This window comes from Podarcis vaucheri (assembly GCF_965113315.1).
Source record: "Podarcis vaucheri genome assembly, chromosome: 11".
Lineage (NCBI taxonomy): Eukaryota > Metazoa > Chordata > Lepidosauria > Squamata > Lacertidae > Podarcis > Podarcis vaucheri.
The window spans coordinates 28544239-28564899 of record NC_138749.1 but is presented as its reverse complement, the minus strand read 5'-3'; the positions used below and the strand labels follow the sequence as shown (position 1 = coordinate 28564899).

The following is a 20661-nucleotide window of genomic DNA, read 5'->3' as shown; positions in this document are numbered from 1 at the left end:
TTTTAAAGTCCTATTTGCAGAAGTGGTCCAAGAGCTTTTCCTGCCTGAGCTGAAGGAAAAGATGGCACTTCCCTCTCCACCATTCTACATCCATAATCCAACCAGATGGGACTGAGTCTTCCTTCAGCACTGGTGATTGGGCAGCTTCATCCACTGTACTTATGTACAGTGCAGGTTAGTGGGTGCAGGAGAAAGTGTGTAAGGCTGCTAGCACCACTCCACCTCAGCACGAGTTGCCTAAGGTGTCTTTCTTATTCTGCCTAATGGTATGGTGGTTCTGCCTAGTTCTAAATAAGCACTTTGATTCCTTGTTGGTCCTCTTGAATCTAGGTAACTGGTTGGGTTTCTCTAATATACAGACTTCAACGTGATGCTTCCTCAGATTACCCAGATCTTGAGTATCCCTATTTAAAAAGCCATTGATTAGGATCCAAATAACAGCAAAATTACTCAAGGGTGTCTTTGCACCAGCACTGATTCAGCAGCAGGGCCCTATGGAAAATCACATTTGAAACTGAGGGGGCTTTCAAGAGTAGTAGAAGAAGAGGAGTTTGGATTTGATATCCCGCCTTTCACTCCCTTTAAGGAGTCTCAAAGGGGCTAACATTCTCCTTTCCCTTCCTCCCCCACAACAAACACTCTGTGAGGTGAGTGGGGCTGAGAGACTTCAAAGAAGTGTGACTGGCCCAAGGTCACCCAGCAGATGCATGTGGAGGAGCGGAGACGCGAACCCGGTTGCCCAGATTACGAGACTACCGCTCTTAACCACTACACCACAATGTAGGCAGACTAGCATTAGTATGTACATTTTACAGATGATGGATAGAGGCTGAAAAAAAAGAATGGCTCTCCTGGCAAGATTTCTAACATGCTCTTTCATGACGTTTGACTCCAGTGAAGAGGTTTTTTATGTTTGTTTTTTAAAGGGTAAAATCCATTGATGTACATAGCCAAATTCCCATTGATTTTTAATAGCGCCTCCTTCTCAGTATATAGAGAATCATACTACAACTGTGAAAGATAAGCAGTTGCTAAGAATATCAAAGAAGTCACATGCCTCCATTTCATTCCCTAGAGTGGTTTCTTCAAAGTCAAAGGACTTGAGCATGTCCCATGACATCATCCCCTGGCTCTGTAACTTGGAGAGGGAGCCAGGAATGAAATCTAGCCTTCATGTGATCTGCTTCACCAGGAAAAAGATGGCTTTCGATCCTTGACCAGTGTGTCTCATTTCCACTACCCACATGTTACTGAGTTCTTTGGTACTCAGACAGCAGAACTCTCACTGCTTCAGCTTTCATCAGCTATGCAATATGCTCAGTACAATAAGCTATTGATGGTGGCTATTGGAGAGCGCACGGAATTAAACATTTCTTTCCCCACAGAAACACATTCACCTTGGAAGTGAAGAATGATTTCCCCCTATTTATGCACACAGTATAGTTTGCTGTGCATTTTATAATTCATAAAAGGTAAAGGGACCCCTGACCATTAGGTCCAGTCGTGACCGACTCTGGGGTTGTGGCACTCATCTTGCTTTATTGGCCGAGGGAGCCTGCGTACAGCTTCCAGGTCATGTGGCCAGCATGACTAAGCCACTTCTGGCGAACCAGAGCAGCGCACGGAAACGCCGTTTACCTTCCCGCTGGAGCGGTACCTATTTATCTACTTGCACTTTGACGTGCTTTCGAAGTGCTAGGTTGGCAGGAGCAGGGACCGAGCAACGGGAGCTCACCCCGTCATGGGGATTCGAACTGCCGACCTTCTGATCGGCAAATCCTAGGCTCTGTGGTTTAACCCGCAGCGCCACCCGTGTCCCTTATAATTCATAGGTGATGCTAATTTCCAGCCTTCCTTTAACCTTCCTTTTTAGGCATATAGAGGAATCTGATTAAAGTCAAGAGTGTTTATGAAAACACAAGCTGCTTTTGCACAGATGGCCAAGTGCATCAAAGGAAGGTCAAGGAGACTCCTGCATGGCAGACAGTTATAACTCATGAGTGCTGCCTCTATTATCTCAAGAACCACATCCTGGGCAGCTTTTGAGAAACAGCTTCAGAAGCACAGGAAAGAAAGCAGATCAAAAAAACAAAACCAGGCTGTTAGTCACTTAGATATCATTTAATGAAGATTATTTTACTGGTTTGAAGGCAAGCATAGGCCTTTGGGGATCCTGTCCTTATTTTGTAATAAGAAAGCCTTTTTATTTAGATCAGTATGCTTCTGAACACAAGTTGCTGGGAATCACAAATGCATACTGTCCAGCTTTTGGAGACCCCAAATGGGGACAGGTGTCTTCCAGGATGTGCGCCTTTGGCAAGTCATGTGACCTGCACCTCGCTCTTGCCCCACACCCAAAAATACTGCCCCCCAAAACTGGGAGTTTTTTTCAGTGCAAGATCGCTGCACCCCAAATGGCCTTGCATGAAAAAATAGGATGTCCCGTTTTTTCTGGGGCACTTGGCAGGTATGCAAGTGGGAAGAGTGCCGTTGTAGCTGAGATTCCACGTTTGGGCTTCCCATGGGCATGTGGTAAGAGCAGGGTGCTTCTGGGGGGGCCTTTGAACCGATCTAGCAGGTCTCACCTTATGTTCTTAAGTGAACTGCTTGCTTAATTGATTCCATTTATTAAAAACTGTGTATTGCCCAAGCTTCAGCCTGAGTGCCTTTTGAAGGATATGGCTTCATCATTGAATTAACAATCTCCTGTTGCTAGAAGGAGAGGCCATCTTTAATCGTTTATTTTCCATTCCCTATCTAAGTAATATCCCAAAGCCAAGGTTTTTTCTGTAAAGTCTGCCTGTCAGTCTCACCCCTCTAATGACAATTAATTCATCAACTAAAGTTTTAGTGGATTAATCAGTTTACTGCTCAAATCTATGAAAATTTTCAAGCTGCATAAAGAAAGGAAAAATGAAGAAACCCCCATAGTGCCTTCCAATTTATTTAATCTTTTGTGCTACTTATTGCCTGGCTTAAAATCATCACACTCATTTGTATAATTTTCCTTATCCTGCAGTGTGGTTTTTGTTCTAGTACAACCTCGCCAAGTGTCCCCGAGACCCCTCTGGGGACAGTGATCCCCAGAGGTGGGGATTTGGGAAATTATTGTCAGTGGGATGCTACCAGGACAATGGGCCTGATCCTTGCAGTATATCAATAAAGCACTGAGCCATAAGATGCATTTTGAGATTAAACATTTTGTTTTGGTCTAGTTTTTATGTAAAATATAATAGCACCATCTCGCAACTTCCTGACCACTTTATTTAGATGGTTGTGAAACTTTAATATTTCAGAGCCAATTGGATGGATTCCTAGATGTTTTGCAAGAAAGATCTTTGAAGATCGAGGGGTTTGTCAGTGAGATTGAGGCTCTGTTTAATTCTCTCGAGGTAAGTGTGTGGCATCTGCCTTCCTTCTCATTTGTTGAGAATTTATTTGTTGAGAATTTATTTTTGTTGATAATTTTTAAAAAAACAATCATTCAACTGGATGGGCCACGATATGAACATAACATTTTCTTTCTATGGAAGAGGTGACTTTTAACAGCATGCAATGGACACAAAACTCATTCCAGCTTTGTATGAAACATTCCATCCTTCTGCCTTTCGGAAGCTGGTTGTCAAAGAGACAAACTCAGTTCAAATTATTTCACGGAATCCTCTGAATTTCTGATTTCCTTTGCATTTCTGTGGCTTTATGCTACTGTTTTTAGATTCTGTATTGGTATTAGTGATATTGCTTATTGTTTTTATGTTATATATCACTTAGAGATTTTTAAAATATTAAGCAGTTTTCAAATAAATAGATAGAACTACTGAAGGGTTCAAGTCAACCATCAATCTTTTAGCCCAAGGGTGGGTGGTTTTTCTCTCTCCTGCCAAGCCTTTCGTTCCCTCAGGTCTAATCTCTTGAGAGCTACATGACAGCAGTGGGCAGGGCAGGAACTGAAAGTGAGTGTGGCCACCCTTTTTTTCTCCCTTATTTTTAACCACACCACTTTTCGGATTCTGTCATGCCCTTCCTCTCCTCTCCCCATCACGCTCTCACTTTGCCACCTCCTTTTCTTTCTTTCTTTCTTTCTTTCTTTCTTTCTTTCTTTCTTTCTTTCTTTCTTTCTCAGACCATTAGTTCAACTTTTCTGAATCAGACCATTAGTTCTACATTGTCTGGCAGCACGCTCTCCCAGGTCTCAGACACAGATCTTCCCAGTCCTGCCTAGTCCCCGAGACCTACTCACTTGTCAATCACCTGACATCACTGTGTGATTTCCCTTTCAATCGTCTATAGTCTCTGGGCTGAACTAAAAGAGACCCTCTTTGTGAACCCCATGGAAAGCTGTTGCTAGTCACCACTGAACAATCTAAGCAGGGAGAAGTGGCCCTGAAATCTCCAGTGCTCAGGAGAAAAATTCACCAATGAATTTTATTTTTTTCCAACATCTGGAATTTTTTGTTTTAACCTCTAGGAAAACTGTAAGGAAAAGGAGCAGCTTTTGGATGAGCAAAATGAAAGCATCATCAAGACTGTGATAGGGCACCATGACAGAAAGCAGCAGAGCTTTGAGGAAGTAAAGAATGCAAAAATGGACTATCTTTATGAACAGATGGTTAATTTTCAAGAATACATTGATACAGCAAAGGACACGTTGGAGGCGATCTTAAAGGAAACTGAAGAAATGGATGATTTTGTTTTCCTAAGTGTGAGTATAAAATTACACTTAATGCTGATAAAAATTGTGCATTGTGCTGAAAAAATATATATACACAGGCTATATTCCTACCTACATAACAAAGGAATAGAATCTGTGTCCATTTGTTCTAAATCTACGTGCAAATACTCATAGACCCATCACATAACTGGGATAGAAATTATAGGCTGCAAACCTATATACACACTTACCTGGGAGACTATAGAGGCTTAGGCTTCAATCCCTACCTAAGAGTAAGCCCTATGGAACACAGCAGAACTTACTCCTGAGTAAAGGCACATAGGAATCCACTGTCAGGTTCCAATTCTGTGCACTTACCACTTAGTAAGGCCCACTGAGGAAGAGAATCACAAAAATGGGATTGTGCTGTTGGGCTCTAAGGTAGTGACCCTAGTTCAGTGCCCTTCCCCCCACGGATCTCTTGAAAATTGTCGGGGGTCTCAGCAGACCGCTTAAATGGTTTTTCTGCTTGTTGTATCAGTCAAAATGTGCTATGCTAGATGCTGGATGATCTTTTATTATATTTTTGTTGCTTCTTTTATTTCTTTTATCGCATCACAGTTTTTATACCATAGAATTAAAGAATAGAATTCCATACAATTCAAAATCAATATGAATATTTAGCACAGTAGACTAGGCATAGACAAACTCAGCCCTCCAGATGTTTTGGGACCACAATTCCCATCATCCCTGACCACTGGTCCTGCTAGCTAGGAATCATGGGAGTTGTAGTCCCAAAACATCTGGAGGGCCGGGTTTGCCTATGCCTGCAGTAGACTTTCTGAACGATGCCATAACCTCCAATAGAAAGTGGACTAAAACTGGGGTGCCAGCTTCTGGGACCACACTCCTGCACAAGTCATGTCACCCACGAGAGATCGGATCACACTGTTTTTTCCCAGGCATGGCATCCCAAAATGCACAATTTGCGGCACCATGCAAGATTGCTGCCACAAAGAAAGCACTTTTTTCATGGATAAGGTAGATAATGGACTATGTAGAGCAATCAAAATTAACAGCAAAATTAAGAGAATCTAATGATGAGTGTTTTATGGAAGAATGGATGCCATTTTCAGATTATTTAAAGAAATGCTATAGAATGATGAACTCACAGGCAGAATTTGAGCTATGAGCAACATAAGTAATTAGATTATAATATCGTGAGATTGTGTGTAGAAAGTGAAAGTAGCCTGTTGTACCAAGGCAACCTTTACATTTCCTGCCCACCCGCCACTGGTACAGTGGTACCTCGGTTTTTGAACGTCTCTGTTGACAAACGTTTCGGAACTCGAACGCCATAAACCTGGAAGTAAATGCTTTGGTTTTCGAATATGCCTCAGAAGTTGAACAAGAAACGCGGCTTCTGCTGAGTGCAAAATCCTAAGGCCTAGCTGTTGGCTATTGAGTTTTGGTTTTCGAAGGTTTCGGAACTTGAATGGTCTTCCGGAATGGATTACGATTGAAAACAGAGGTACTACTGCATATGTGTTGTCCAGAAGGGAATGTGACCTCTGGGATGATACATATTCCCCTCCCCTGTGCTATACATCTGGCACATTGGAGAAGAACCCCCACATCTCTGAAACTATACCACTGCTAATTAATTTGTACAACTGGAAGTAATCTGAAATGCAATACGGTTGAGGGATCCATGGTGGGCTCTTAACTCATGTTATAAAGTTATTGAAGCTTGCAAAGTCTCAAGTGCAGGTATTATGCATATCACTGTGGTGTTGCACCTCTGGAGGGCAAGATTCTGCAAAATGCATAAGAGGTTAGGAAGGTTATGCATGTTTGAACTGGTACAATATCAGAGCTGGGGCATATGTCCGTGAAGGGGATCTTGTGGATTTGATGTCCAGTATAATATTGTGACACGCATTAATCTGTTCCTTCCAACGTTCCTTTTCTTCCCATAGTCATCAGAAGAAATAAATAAAAGGTATATGAAATGTAGTTTTGGTGCATTATAGTGAGTATTAGGAACGGCATGTTTGAATGCTTTTTAATACTTCCAAGCTCCGCTGAAGGCATGCAGCCATTTCCTCGCCAGATATTAAGGAGGAAATTGTGTGCTTGGTAATGCAGCTGAAAGTGTTTGAAATATTTGCATGCATTTTCTCATTCATCATTTAAATACTAATAAATATGGCATTATTCAATTCTGTCTTTCCTGCAATAGCATCTATGTAGCTGATTTTTTAAAAAGCAGGTGTTTATCACTGCTGTACACAACCATTTTAAAATTCCAGATGCATTCTGTTAAAATGCCAATATTTGTGAGTGTTCCTGTTTTGCTGATTTAATTTCAATGTTAGATGAAATGTTAATGAAAATGATCCTAGGCGTCTCTTTGGTAGGCTGAGCTAAATTTAGACTATCGTGAAGTCCTGCTAGGCCAATGAGTTTTGAACTTGTCCTGGTATTTCTGCTTCCTTTGCCAAGAGGATTACATTGAAGCTGCATGTAGTTTGAGATCGTTTTTAGAAGGGCTACTCCCCATAGTAAAATTAATATCAATCCAGGGACCATTTATTTGACTTTGGAAATGATGTATGGCAAGAGATAAGACTGTAGGGTTTTGGGGGGCGGAGGGGGGATGCATTTCAGACAGTTTAAAGCTTATTTGATAATACTGTTTTGCCCATGCACTACTAAAACCTCCAAGGCCAAATAAAATAGTGGAATGGGGGAATAATAATAATAATAATAATAATAATAATAATAATAATTTATGTGCTGCTCATCAGATTGGGTTGCCCCAGCCTCTCTGGGTGGCTCCCAACAAAATATAAAAAACACAATAAGACACAAACCATAAAAAACCTCCCTTCAGATGTCTTCTAAAAGTCAACTAGTTGTTTACCTGTTTGACACCTGATGGGAAGGCATTCGACAGGGCAGGTGCCACTACTGAAAAGGCCCTCTGCCTGGTTCCCTGTGGCTTCACTTCTCACAGTGAATGAACCATCATGGCTGGCTGGGACCTTGAACAGGAACAGTGAGGCTTACACAGCGCAACTTTTTCTTGCAATTCCCACTTGCATTATTTAAAGAAGTGCAAACTCATTAGCCTCATTAGCACATAACAGTAAAGCATGTTTAGTTAATAAAACAGAGGTAGCCAATGTTGTGCCCCTCAGAAGTTGTGGACTCCAGTTTCCATTAGCCCCAGCCCGCATGTGCAATGGTCAGGAATTATGGGGGTTGTCATCCAAAGTATCAGGAATGCACCACATTGGCTGCTCCTGCAATAAGCCATAGTCAAAGATGAGACATTGGACAGACAATGACTTATACCTTTTATGCCTCCCTTCCTCCATTAAAGGAGGGAGAGGCAAGCCAGGTAGACCTGTTCTTCACTCATGGCTCCGTAGCTTCTGGATGGTGACGGCTTTTTAAATCCATAGTTAAAGAGCAGCTCTGGGTTCACACTGAATGCTGAAATATAATTGACAATAGCTAAGTTTTATAAATCAGCTATAAAGCTTGGTTAATGAGCAATCTTTAAGCATAGTTGATAACCCATAGTTAAGCTGCTGGGTTGGTTTCCCACATAACAGTAAGCTGTTGTTTAATAAACCATGGTTTAATATTAGGTGCAAACTAGACCACTGTCTATTTGCTATTTAAACAATAATTCAGTTGCATTCAGCGGCACCAATCTTTTGCATAAAAATCTTTGGATGTTTCTTCTGTCTCAGGGTTAAAAATATATTCTTTTCTCCTTCTCTAAAATGAGCTCGGCAAATAAGAGCTAATTACTTCTAATCCATTTTGCTTTCATTTTTCCTTCTTTTTTGGGGGTTGTTAGCGACTCACCACCAGCTGTTGTACATTATCTCTTTGGAATCAGCCGGCTTCCTGGATGCTACAGTCAATTTTCTATTGCATTCAAGAAACACTTCAAAGGATATTGTCTGTGCATTTGAACGCCTGCATTTCTTAAGGGGCTTGCATTGAACTTTAATTCTGAACACTACTCTGCCCCAGAACTGGGCAGTTATGCATCTGCCAGGCAGTGCTATATCTTCAATTTCAAACTCAGGCATGAAATTCACTGGGTGACTTTCATGCTTGGGCTATGTCTCAGCCTAATCTATCTCATGGGTTGTTGTGAGAATAAAATGGGGAGAAGGAGAACCATGCACACTGCTTCAAGCTCCTTAGAGGAAAGAGGGTTGTTGTTGTTGTTGTTGTTGTTGTTGTTGTTGTTGTTATATTAAAAAGAGGTCAGGGCTCCTGCACTTTTAGTAGTTGTGAAGAAGAGAGAGGTTTAGTATGAGCAACCTGTTAGTCTAATTCCAAATTGGGTTTTGAGGTAAGAATCTAGACATCCATCTTTTCCCTAAATGGTTCTGAGGCAGCAGGAGAGAATTGGGCAGCTGTGTCTTCATTCTGCTGCTCGCCAATTGTTTTGCCTGCTCTCTTTTCCTGCATGCAGTGGGGGAAATAATCAATATTCTGATTGCTGCCAGAAGACAGAAAGGAAAGGGGAGCTTGGGTCAAAGGTACATAGTGCAAACCATGAGCTGATGTTACACACATATTATGGAAATGCCTTTCAATGGGTATATATTTCCCTTTGCATAGGTTACTTTCTGCAGTGGAGAATATTCTGGCTGTGGAAAAGATACCACCTGCCTTCTCACAGTTTGAACATTTTGCAAGTGGCTCGGCGAATGGCAACCAGACCTTAAAACACATGCCTGGTAAGAATCTGTCCAAACATTTGGTGCATTGCTTGAAAACGCATGAAACCTAAAAAATAAAAAAGGGAGGAGATGTACACAGGAACGGAACTGTGACATTGCTGGCTTCTGCATGTAATTAGTAATCAGCCGAGTCTGAAGTGAAGCCTGATTGTGCTTGGATTATGGAGGAGGAAACTGGAGAAGGAGCAACTATCACTTCTTGTTCATGCTGAAAAGACAAGTCACCTGCAGGTCTAGATTAATCATGATCCCCAGTCATCTGTAGCAGAGCATCTTCGCACATTACAGTGGTACCTCGGGTTAAGTACTTAATTCGTTCCAGAGGTCCCTTCTTAACCTGAAACTGTTCTTAACCTGAAGCACCACTTTAGCTAACGATTTCTGTTCTCATCCTGATGCAAAGTTCTTAACCCGATGTACTATTTCTGGGTTAACGGAGTCTGTAACCTAAAGCATCTGTAACCTGAAGTGTATGTAACCCGAGGTACCACTGTATAAGCAAGGGCCCAAAGAAGGAGTTCAAGTGAGCTGCCCTTCCTCTTGTTGTGCTTCCGGGGAAATATGAAAAAGGAGAGCTTGTTAACGTATCAGCCGGCTGGGTGAGGCCAGTGGCTTATTAAGCCCAGTGTCCCGTTCACACAGCGTCCAACCACATGCCTGCTCATCTCCCCTGGAAGCTCTCCTTGTGCTTGGAGTTTCCACCTTTTACCATTGCCCCTGCAAATACATGGCTCACTTCTTTATTTAGTAATTATTTCTGGCCAGGAAGAGTCAACATGCCTTGCCCTCAGGTCCCTTCTTGGGCTGAAACCCACATTGCCCCTCCTCCAGTCAAACAAATCCTGATGTTCTGAGCAGTGCTGAGCAGCTGCATCTGTGACAGGAACTTCCTGATGGAACAAGCCTGCCTTGGAAGAAGGCAAGGATCTCTCTTTTGCTAGAGATTTCCTGCATCATTTTGGAGGTAGCGGGGAGTTGACCCAGATTACCTTTGAGGTCCCTTGCATGGTCCTACATATCTAATAGGTTGGTTCCTCTTCAGGGACACAGAAAGCAACTAATTTTCCACCCCACCGATGTTGCTTTATTAGCCTTCTTGTAAAGCATTTTAACAAGAAATATGAATTCTGAGAACTGCTCATTTGCAGCCACCCACTCCTTCACCTTTCCCCCAGCATCTAATTTTATGTTTGTTGGGAGAGTGTGTGTGTGTCATTCTTGAGAAAAGTAGATTTTGGTGCCAAAATCAGCTATGTATAACCAGCTTTTTAAAGTGATACCATTTCAAATTGTGTTTGCGACGGCAACAAAATCCATCCAAATTACTGTTTTAGAAATTGGTCGCCTGCTATTTGCCCATAGGTAAAGCTGAGACACTGTGTATAAATATATGTCTCTTCACAAGAAGCCAGCTGTTTAGTTCATCTCACACCTTCCCTCAAAATATACAAGTGTTTTCCATTTGAAAAACACAAGAAAAGCAATTTTCTTTTTTAAAAGAGAATTTTGGAGAAATTGTGTATGTTGATTAACCACATATGGGAGTTGTAAGGGAATCAAACACATCCCCACAAACACAGTGGAAGACTACACAGTTTAGTGGATTCAGCCCTGGTGACTCCATCCAGATGAAGGATTCGTGTATAAAGTCCTGCATCAACTTCCTTCCTCTCTTTCTGCAGCAGTTGTGGTGTAGTGGTTAAGAGCGGTAGTCTCGTAATCTGGGAAACCGGGTTCGCATCTTCGCTCCTCCACATGCAGCTGCTGGGTGACCTTGGGCCAGTCACACTTCTCTGAAGTCTCTCAGCCCCACTCACCTCACAGAGTGTTTGTTGTGGGTGAGGAAGGGAAAGGAGAATGTTAGCCGCTTTGAGACTCCTTAAAGGGAGTGAAAGGCGGGATATCAAATCCAAACTCTTCTTCTTCTTCTTCTTCTTCTTCTTCTTCTTCTTCTTCTTCTTCTTCTTCTTCTTCCTCCTGTACTTAGAACTGAATCACTTCCTGCATTTGCGTGTTCAGACCCAGAAACCTCCCCCCTATGTAAATTCATACTTGACTCAAATTTTTGGTTTGGTTTTTGGCAGAATTTAGGCCACAACTTTATTGATTACATAAAGTGACTGGTTGCATAGGCTCTGGTTTGACACGCAGGTAGCCCTGACCCAGGCCACCAGCATAGGTCAGCCAAGGGTGAACACCTGGATAAGCGGAAAGCTGGGAACAGGCTCAGTCCACCAGCCAAATGTCCCGCTGGACTCAGGCATGGACACAACCCCCTCACAGGCATTGACCAAATCATCGAGTCCCTGGATTCCTTTAACAGAATACCCTTCACATAGGGATGGCGAGAGCGTTCTCCCATCCCTATCACCTGAACCAGAGCCTATCCGCAACCTTACAAGTTGTGACAATTTGCTACGCGGCAGGCAAAACCCAAATGGCAACAGCCAATCAGCCAAATGGGGGAAATTCCTGCCATGCCCCTGTCCCAATGACAGACGACACACGATGGCATAGCAAGGTCAAGAGCAACAAGCCCTAAAAGTAGGGAGAGGTGGGCGGGTGTTCCGAATGCATGCACCGAAAGAGGAAGCTCTGGGTTTGGATTTGATATCCCGCCTTTCACTCCCCTTCAGGAGTCTCAAAGCGGCTAACATTCTCCTTTCCCTTCCTCCCCCACAACAAACACTCTGTGAGGTGAGTGGGGCTGAGAGACTTCACAGAAGTGTGACTGGCCCAAGGTCACCCAGCAGCTGCATGTGGAGGAGCGGAGACGCGAACCCGGTTTCCCAGATTACGTGACTACCGCTCTTAACCACTACACCACACTGGCTCTCACACTGGGTCACATGCATGGGCATAAAAGGGTCCCGCGAACCGTTTGGACTGCGCCCCATTGGCCAGATTGAACCCAGCTTCGAGGGACCTACCAATCAGGTATTGTAGCTGACCAGTCATACCCACCCACAACACAGGGTGTCGATTGTCCAGGTTTCACCGCAATACTCCCTCTTTAAGGGAGGACCCGATTTCTCGATTAGTGATGAATCAGTAGTGTGGGAAGCTGTTATTTGGGCCAGTCCCTGTCAAGAGTATCAGAAACCCTTCCAGCTTAGATCTTGATTCTTCCACTGCCTGTCTTGCACGCCTAAGTGAAAACTCTGATTCACCTGGACTGATGTTCCACCACTACAGTGATGGAAACTGGACCACAACAAAAATGTTTTAGCAAGAAGGATTGGTACCTCGTGAGGTATGCCCTCATTTCTTTTGCTCCGACACTGCCTCCAGACAAAGAGATTTTGCAGATTTTTCAGTCTCAATACCACTTTCCCAGGAATACAGAGTATATCACTCTGTATGTGATTTCATTGACAGTAATATACAAAAAACTCAGCACCTTCTAATACTTGAGAGTCTTAAATGATATTTACAATGCCAAAATAATAATGACATACACATACACAATATCTCAAAGCCAAACAGTCAAAATTTCCTGCAATAAGTAAATAATAATAATAAAAAAACCTCTGTGTGTATACGTTGCTGGTGCGATTCTGACGGAACTCCGACAACGAGATAACCGGATTTCAATCTCTGTTTCGTAAATTTTTTTAACTCCACAAAAACTTGTTAACTTCAAATGGTAGAAAGGGGGTGAACCTAAATAGCAGGGGATCCATTTTTTAAAAATATCAGTCTGGGGGCTGGGAAACACAATGTTGAAGAAGGTGTATAACATTATTCCCCCTGCACTTCTTTTCTTAATGGAAATTTGCAAAGTAGGACAAACAGCAGGTTTTTTGGAGGGAAATTTGTTGGGGAAATGGCATTGGGTGTGGAAGGGTTGAAACTAACCCCCCAATGTTGTGATGTACAATATTCCATCTCTACTTTAGCACCTACTTCATTGCCATGGTGAGTTAACAGGCTTTCATGCTCGCTGAAATAATTATTCTGTCTCCAGCCTGAGTAAATAAGGAAATATAATCTCATTTGTGTTTGGTGATGGGAAAGATGAATGTTTTGAATGACAGGCAGCTCTTTTCCTTAATCACAGAAAATCTGCTGGTGTCAGCATGTGCTTTGTTAGTGCCACAGGAATTCATGATTGCATCAGAAAATAACCGAAAGCAGAAAACTTTTTTTTTTTTAATATGGATCTTAATGTTCATTTCACATCAAATGGAAATCTGCCAAGGAAGGAGAGGAAGGGAGTATTTTCTTTTGTTCGACGAAGTAATTTAATACTGAGAGATGTTGGTTTTGAACCTCTCAATGCAGACATCCTACATAGTTAGGATCAATAGCCCCAATATCTGCATGCTTAGGTGGAATAGACACATTTTTAGATTTTCGCAAATCCCCATAAAGGTGTTGATCAGTTACCATATTTTTAGCTCTATAAGACACACTTTTCCCCTCCTAAAAAGAAAGGGGAAATGTGTGTGCGTCATATGGAGCAAATGCAGGCGGGAGGCTCTGCTCAGCGCTCCCTTTAAAGAGCGCGCAGAGCGTGTGTGCGGCTCTTGGGGGCTTTTACCTGAGAAGGGAGAAAGGCTGCCCTTCTCCCTCCTCGGGGAAAAGCCCCCAAGAGCCACACGTATGCTCCGTGCGCTCTCTAAAGGGAGCGTGGCTCTTGGGGGAGCCTTCATCTGCTGTCCTGGCTTCTGGCTTAGCCGCACGCAGCCTCTTGAGGGCAGGGGGAGCCTTCATCCTGCTGCCCTGAAGAGGCTTCACCCGGCTATCCCAGAAGCCAGATCCCTCTTGCTGTTCTGGCTTCTGTGATTCAGAATATATTTTTTCTTGTTTTCCTCCTCCAAAAACTAGGTGCGTCTTATGGTCTGGTGCATCTTATGGAGCGAAAAATATGGTGCGTTGAAGGCTCAAACTCTTGAGCAGCTGGGAGGGCAGTTCTAGGAGTCATACACTTCTGCTTCAAAACTATATAGAAAAAAATATTTTTTAGAGAGAATTTTGCACTACAATGCTAAGGAATTATCCTGAGGAATGTTTTTAAAGAAAAATGGCAAATGGTGGAAACGTGGAGGACTGAATATACAACTAGAAAAATGAGACATATTGACAGATTTATCCATTCCTCACTGCAGCCTGGAATGCTCAACAAACAGAGAGGTGTATGAATAACTGATTGCCTATTTTCTTGCAGTCCCACAGACTCCAAAATTGCAACCTCAGGATCCAAACTCAGCTACAAGCACATCGATTGCAGTGTATTGGACTGTGAATGAAGATGATGTCATTGATTTTTTCCAGGTCTATTGTATGGAGGAATGCCCAGGAAACAAAGAACAAAGTGGTGCGTGAGTGATTGTGCCTCTCTGCTAGCTGGAGAAGCTGGAGAGGGAAAAGTTTATAGAATCAAATTATAGGAGTAAATCAAAAGCAATAAAAGACATGATACAAAAGCAATATGATAGCATCTAAGAATGTTTTAGAATGGCAGTTTTCATCAGCCACAGAAAATGTGCACTACATCAGTGATCTTTTGTTTCTTATGCTCCAGTTCCTAGGGTTATTTGCGCAAATGTTTGGACCACATTAAACTTGCTGTTGTTTTGGTCACAAGTCTTGCATTGCACCACTTCCTGCCCATTCTCTCATTCCTCCTCTTTCCTTATTGGAGGGCAATCTTAATGTAAGTCTCTTACATAAGTGCGGCATCCCTATTGAAGCTAAAACGGCTACTTTGCTATCTTCATTTCAAGGTGCTGTTTTCCCGTTCTTACGTGTCCAGTTTTGTGACAACCCGCATCAAAATCTGGATGCGTGGATGCATGGGTGAAGTTGTAGAAATTCAGCATTTATTAAGGCTGGGTAGGAAGCCAAGGCTGAAGAATATACAGCGGTACCTCGGGTTAAGTACTTAATTCGTTCTGGAGGTCTGTTCTTAACCTGAAGCACCACTTTAGCTAATGGGGCCTCCTGCTGCCACCGTGCCGCTGGAGCACGATTTCTGTTCTCATCCTGAAGCAAAGTTCTTAACCCGAGGTATTATTTCTGGGTTAGCGGAGTCTGCAACCTGAAGCGTATGTAACCTGAAGCATATGTAACCCGAGGTACCACTGTACATACAGGAATTGCATGGGTCATAGTGACAATGAATGAAAATAAAGGTGACAAAATCATTGGCCCCGAAGTGCTCTAAGGCTGCATCCTAGGCACAATTACCTGAGCATAAGCTCCATTGAACAAAGTAGGACTTGTTTCTGTATAAAGGTGCACACTGTTAAGGAACAATATTAATAAGATACAATAGTACCAACTAGACAGAATTGTACCTCCCTAGATACTATGAATAGCAGAGCTGGTTTCTAAATATAGTATAGCCATACCTTGGTTGTTGAACGACCTGGAAATTGGATATTTTGGCTCCCGAACGCCCCTTTCCCCCTAGTCTTCCAGAACCTGCAGAGGTATGAAGAGGGCAGAGCAGAGACAAACAAGGTGGTGTGGTCTCAGATTGTTTGGAAAGGACCTGGAGGGAGGAGTCTTAGAGAGCGGTGGGAAGGCAAGGACCTTCAGTCCTTGCAACTGCCTTATTGGGGCAAAATCTAGCAGGAGGAGTTGCTGCGCTCACTAGGCCTGTGCTGTTTTGTATCTTTGAATAAAGAGTTAATTTCACTGACACCTTGTGAGTTATTGTTGACCTGCCGTGACATTCTCATGACTTCTTTCCTGTGTGTGTGTGTTTACTTGCTCTAGGCTTGGTAGAAGAATACCGCGTTACTGTGAAGGAGAGCAACTGCATTTTGGAAGATTTGGAACCAGGTCACTCTTATAGTGTGTGGGTTATGGCTGTGAACTACTCAGGATGTAGCTTTCCCAGTGGCAAATCCACATTTAGAACGGGTAAGTAGCTTGCAAATTTCCCCAGTGTTTGTAGTTTTTCTGTGTTTAATACAGAGGGTGTCTAATGGAATGCATGGAGAATGTGGCCTCTGTGCCCTGTATTGAACTTTATATGAGTGTGCCCTTGGAGATGTTTCAAATAGATGGATGTCTTTATGAGATGCATATTGGGCTGGTTCATACATGCCAATGATGATGCCAATGATGCCAATGATTTGTATACAGCTAAACATGACAAGAGGGATGCGGGTGGTGCTGTGGGTTAAACCACAGAGCCTAGGACTTGCCGATCAGAAGGTCGGCGGTTCGAATCCCTGTAATGGGGTGAGTTCCCATTGCTCGTTCCCTGCTCCTGCCAACCTAGCAGTTCGAAAGCACGTCAAAGTGCAAGTAGATTAGAATCATAGAATCATAGAATCATAGAGTTGGAAGAGACCACAAGGGCCATCGAGTCCAACCCCCTGCCAAGCAGGAAACACCATCAGAGCACTCCTGACATATGGTTGTCAAGCCTCTGCTTAAAGACCTCCAAAGTAGGAGACTCCACCACACTCCTTGGCAGCAAATTCCACTGTCGAACAGCTCTTACTGTCAGGAAGATTAATAGGTACCACTCCAGCGGGAAGGTAAACGGCGTTTCCGTGCACTGCTCTGGTTCGCCAGAAGTGGCTTAGTCATGCTGGCCACATGACCCGGAAGCTGTACGCCAGCTCCATTGGCCAATAAAGCGAGAAGAGCACCGCAACCCCAGAGTCGGCCACCACTGGACCTAATGGTCAGGGGTCCCTTTACCTTTAAACATGACAAAATGCAGTACTGCCCGCATGTACATTACTCAACACCTGGTGGCTAGCAATTAATTTATTACATTTAAAGCCCACCTCCCCCTCTCATAGTGGAAGGGTGGTGTATTCCCACACATTGTGGTACTGAGGGAACTAGCTCCCTCCCAATACCTAGGATTACAGGGAGGTGAGGGGGAATCTCCTGATGTTACTGCAAGCAACACATTTAATCTAAGGCCACTAGTGTAGGATTGAAGACTTCATGAGTTAGGCTAATTGCACTCAGCTTTATTTTTAGTTTAATTGTTTTAATTGCTAGCTGTTATTCCCCCCTCCTTCCAAAAAGGCAAATGAAGCAAAGGGCCTCTCCTAATAATAATAATAATAATAATAATAATAATAATAAATAATAATAATAACAATAGTAATAGTAATAGTAATAATAAGCTTGTCTAGATCTTATCACTGTGTGTATTATTCCCATTTGAGGAAGGAAAACATATGAAGGGGGGATAAGACTTTAAAGAAATTGATGAGGAGCGTCAGCTTGATATTAGCAATACTAATGCGCTCATTCCTTTCAGCGTATGAAGACTGCAGCTATCCCTATGTAGCAGAGCTAACACGATGTTGTATTCGCAGCTCCCCCAACCCCTGTAATAAAGGCAGAAGAATGCAGTGTGTGTTGGGACGCCGCCACCATCCGATGGAGCACCAGTAACCCAGAAGCAACAGACTCTTTCACGCTCGAGTACTGCAGACAGTATTCTCCTGAAGGAGAAGGTCTGAGGTCAGTCCCCTGTGCTCTGAAATGCAGATGGGATGGATTGGAAGCTAAAAGGAATGTTCCAGAATTGGGATTATTTTGAGGGGAAATAATTTTGTGCGGCTCGATCTTCCTAAGAGAGATCAGCTTTGCCATGGAGATTAACATTTGTGCCAGATGCTAATCTCTGAGATTATACTCGGAAAATCAGAAATACCTTTAATTTGTGCTGCTAAAGAACAAAACTACTAGAGACTAAACCCCAAAGGCTTCCTTGGGTCCTGTCCAAGCCCTCCAGAAATGGATTAAATGTACGAGGCCTTGGGCTGACCTATCTGCACCAACATCCTATGCAAGCTGCTTTCTTTCCTGTTGAGTTCATCTGCAAAGACAGCAAGGCCGGCATAACTGCAGCACTCTTCCTAACTGCTATCCACTTAGTGGATGATTCTGGGCCTGTATCAGAGATACAGCAGTTCAGATTCTATGTGGATGTATCCCAGCTTCTCAGTCTGCTAGGTCAAGGGCTCTCACGCTAGCAAATGGGTGAGTTTTAATGTTCTGCAACAGAGGAATCCAACATAATGGTTGTGCCAATGGAAACTTGGTGCGTAACAGATTCCGCTTGTGCAGCTCTGCTCCACTGGGGTGAAACATTTTGCCAGTGGAACAAGAATGTCAGTTGCTTTATATGCCACTACATTGTGTACAACCCTAAACTGATGGAATGACTGTTATAAAGAGACAATGGGATATCCCTCCTATATGCTTCCCTGAGCTGCTTGGCGGACCTGTGGGCTACAAGTGTAATAAACATGCTGAGCAGATCTCCGCTGTCTTCCCCACCTGCAAAAAAATAATAATGCACCAGATCAGCTTTCTCCCAATCTGGCACCTTCCAGGTCTTCCCCAGCTGGCTGGTGCTGATGCTGCATTGCAAACCTAAATATCTGGAAGGTACCAGGTGGGGGAGGGATGCCCAGGTGATGGAGGGGGAATTGTACCATGCTCTGAGCTTAGGAGCCCAGTCCTAGAAGAAGGATGGTGATGTTCTTCTTATCAATGAATTCCTTAGCTGAAAAAGGATAAGTTAGGAGGCTCCCATTTTGCTTGTGCCACCTCCTCTATAGTTTACTTAGCATAATGGTTCATTTGGACCTGAGAACCATTTTCTCTTCCTGTTTTTTTGCTTTTTGTTTGCATTTTGTTTTGCTGGCAAATGCAAGTTGTTAAAGGGAGCAATGTGTATTTGCATACTGGCCTCAATCCCGGGAGCTGTGTCTGTCCTGGGGAAAGAAGGATGAGCTCCAGAGCAAAGACTGGGGTAATTAATTCATTAGCTGAAGGCAGGGACAGAGCACTGCTATGATTCAAAAAAGCTTATTTTATTTTATTTTTGCAATTCATTTAGTGGTTACACATTTTGTTTTAATTTGGGTGAGTGGGGGGCAGGTTAAGCAGCTTTGCAACTTTTCTGTGATATTGACTCCTGGGAAAACTCAGTAGAGCATGAGACTCTTAATGTCATGAGTTTGAGCCCCAAATTGGCCAAAAAAATTCCTGAGTTGCAGGGCATTTGACTAGATGACCCCTCCAACTCTACAATTCTGTAATTCTTTGAGAGGGAAAGCTCTCCCTTCCAGCTCCTCTAAAGACCTGCCACACTAAAGAAGCCATATTTTCCCAGACAGAAGGTGCGTACACAAAATGTGCTGGTTGCATGAAATAGCCACTGAAAGCTCTAGTGTGATTTCTTATCTCAAGCACACAGTCTATTTGTGCTCATGATTGCATTTGAAGAACAGAAGTGATGTTCACAAGCTCTTCAGTCTTGCCACATCTGCTGTGTTTATTACAGCTTTGTGGAGACACAGAAAGCTGTCTGTTCAAAACAGCTTGCAATAGCAAAACTTGCTGAAGGACACTTTTGTCTCCCTGTGATCAAAATTAAGAAGAGAGCAGCACTCGAAACCTGAGTAGAATTTTAGATGCATTAGCACCGCTTTGTGTTATGGAACATGATTTAAAAATCGGTCTTCCTCTGAGCATTTGTTACCTGGGTGAAGAGTAAGGCCCAACCTGAAACCAGGCCTACTCCCACATGGACAGAAGGCACTTTGATAACAGATTCCATCACATGTTGTTGTTTTTTAAATCTCTGTATCAAGTAGCTTGCTGTCCCAAACTAGACTCATCTAAATGTTGCCATAACATAGCGCTTTAGTGTCAGGGTGGGGAGAATTCGGGTGGGTTTGGTTCACATTTTAATGCAAACCTGCCAAATTCACACTCCTGGGGGAAACAGGACTAAAAAACAGCTATCTGATGAAATTTGTATTTGCCAAATTTCTAGTCCACAGATGGAAGAGAGATTTGGTTTGCCTCACATTTTAATGCAAACCTATTTGATTCGTATTCCCGAAATGATATGCAAACTAAAATGAAGTTTGTATTTCTCTGCATTGTGTGATGCTGTTATCCAATCAAGTAATATGTTTATTAGGGGAAAGTGCATTATATTACAGATGGTGGTTTGCAAGAATGTGTCAATTAGGAAAACTTTCATACAAAAGTGTGTACAAGAGGAGAAATGCACACTTTAATGATGGTGAATTTTCATGATGACTTATGTGGGACTTGGGGAAATCACAGACTGATACAGAAATCTGGACAATTGAATTTAAGATTGGAAAAATGAGAGAACTAAAAGTTGGGAACTCATCCATCCCTGTTCGAGACCCCAGTCTATAGCAAACATCAAACGCTTGCTTTTTTCTCTGACTGATGTTTCTATCCTGCTGCAAAAAGCAG

The 20661-nt window shown here is 42.9% G+C and overlaps 1 protein-coding gene across 4 annotated transcripts in view; it reads left to right on the top strand.

The window, feature by feature from the left end:
• CMYA5 (cardiomyopathy associated 5) overlaps window positions 1-20661 on the top strand; it is a 50070-nt gene that overhangs the window by 15906 nt on the left and 13503 nt on the right. For 2 of the 4 annotated variants that reach the window (XM_082191822.1, XM_082191821.1), the window contains exons 3-9: window positions 3297-3392; window positions 4469-4702; window positions 6631-6653; window positions 9305-9423; window positions 14597-14746; window positions 16153-16299; window positions 17727-17874. In XM_082191822.1, the coding sequence (XP_082047948.1) occupies window positions 3297-3392; window positions 4469-4702; window positions 6631-6653; window positions 9305-9423; window positions 14597-14746; window positions 16153-16299; window positions 17727-17874 (917 nt within the window). Of the gene's footprint in view, window positions 1-3296; window positions 3393-4468; window positions 4703-6630; window positions 6684-9304; window positions 9424-14596; window positions 14747-16152; window positions 16300-17726; window positions 17875-20661 lie in introns of those variants that run through there. The other 2 variants (XR_014212101.1, XM_082191823.1) reach the window with 2 other exon arrangements.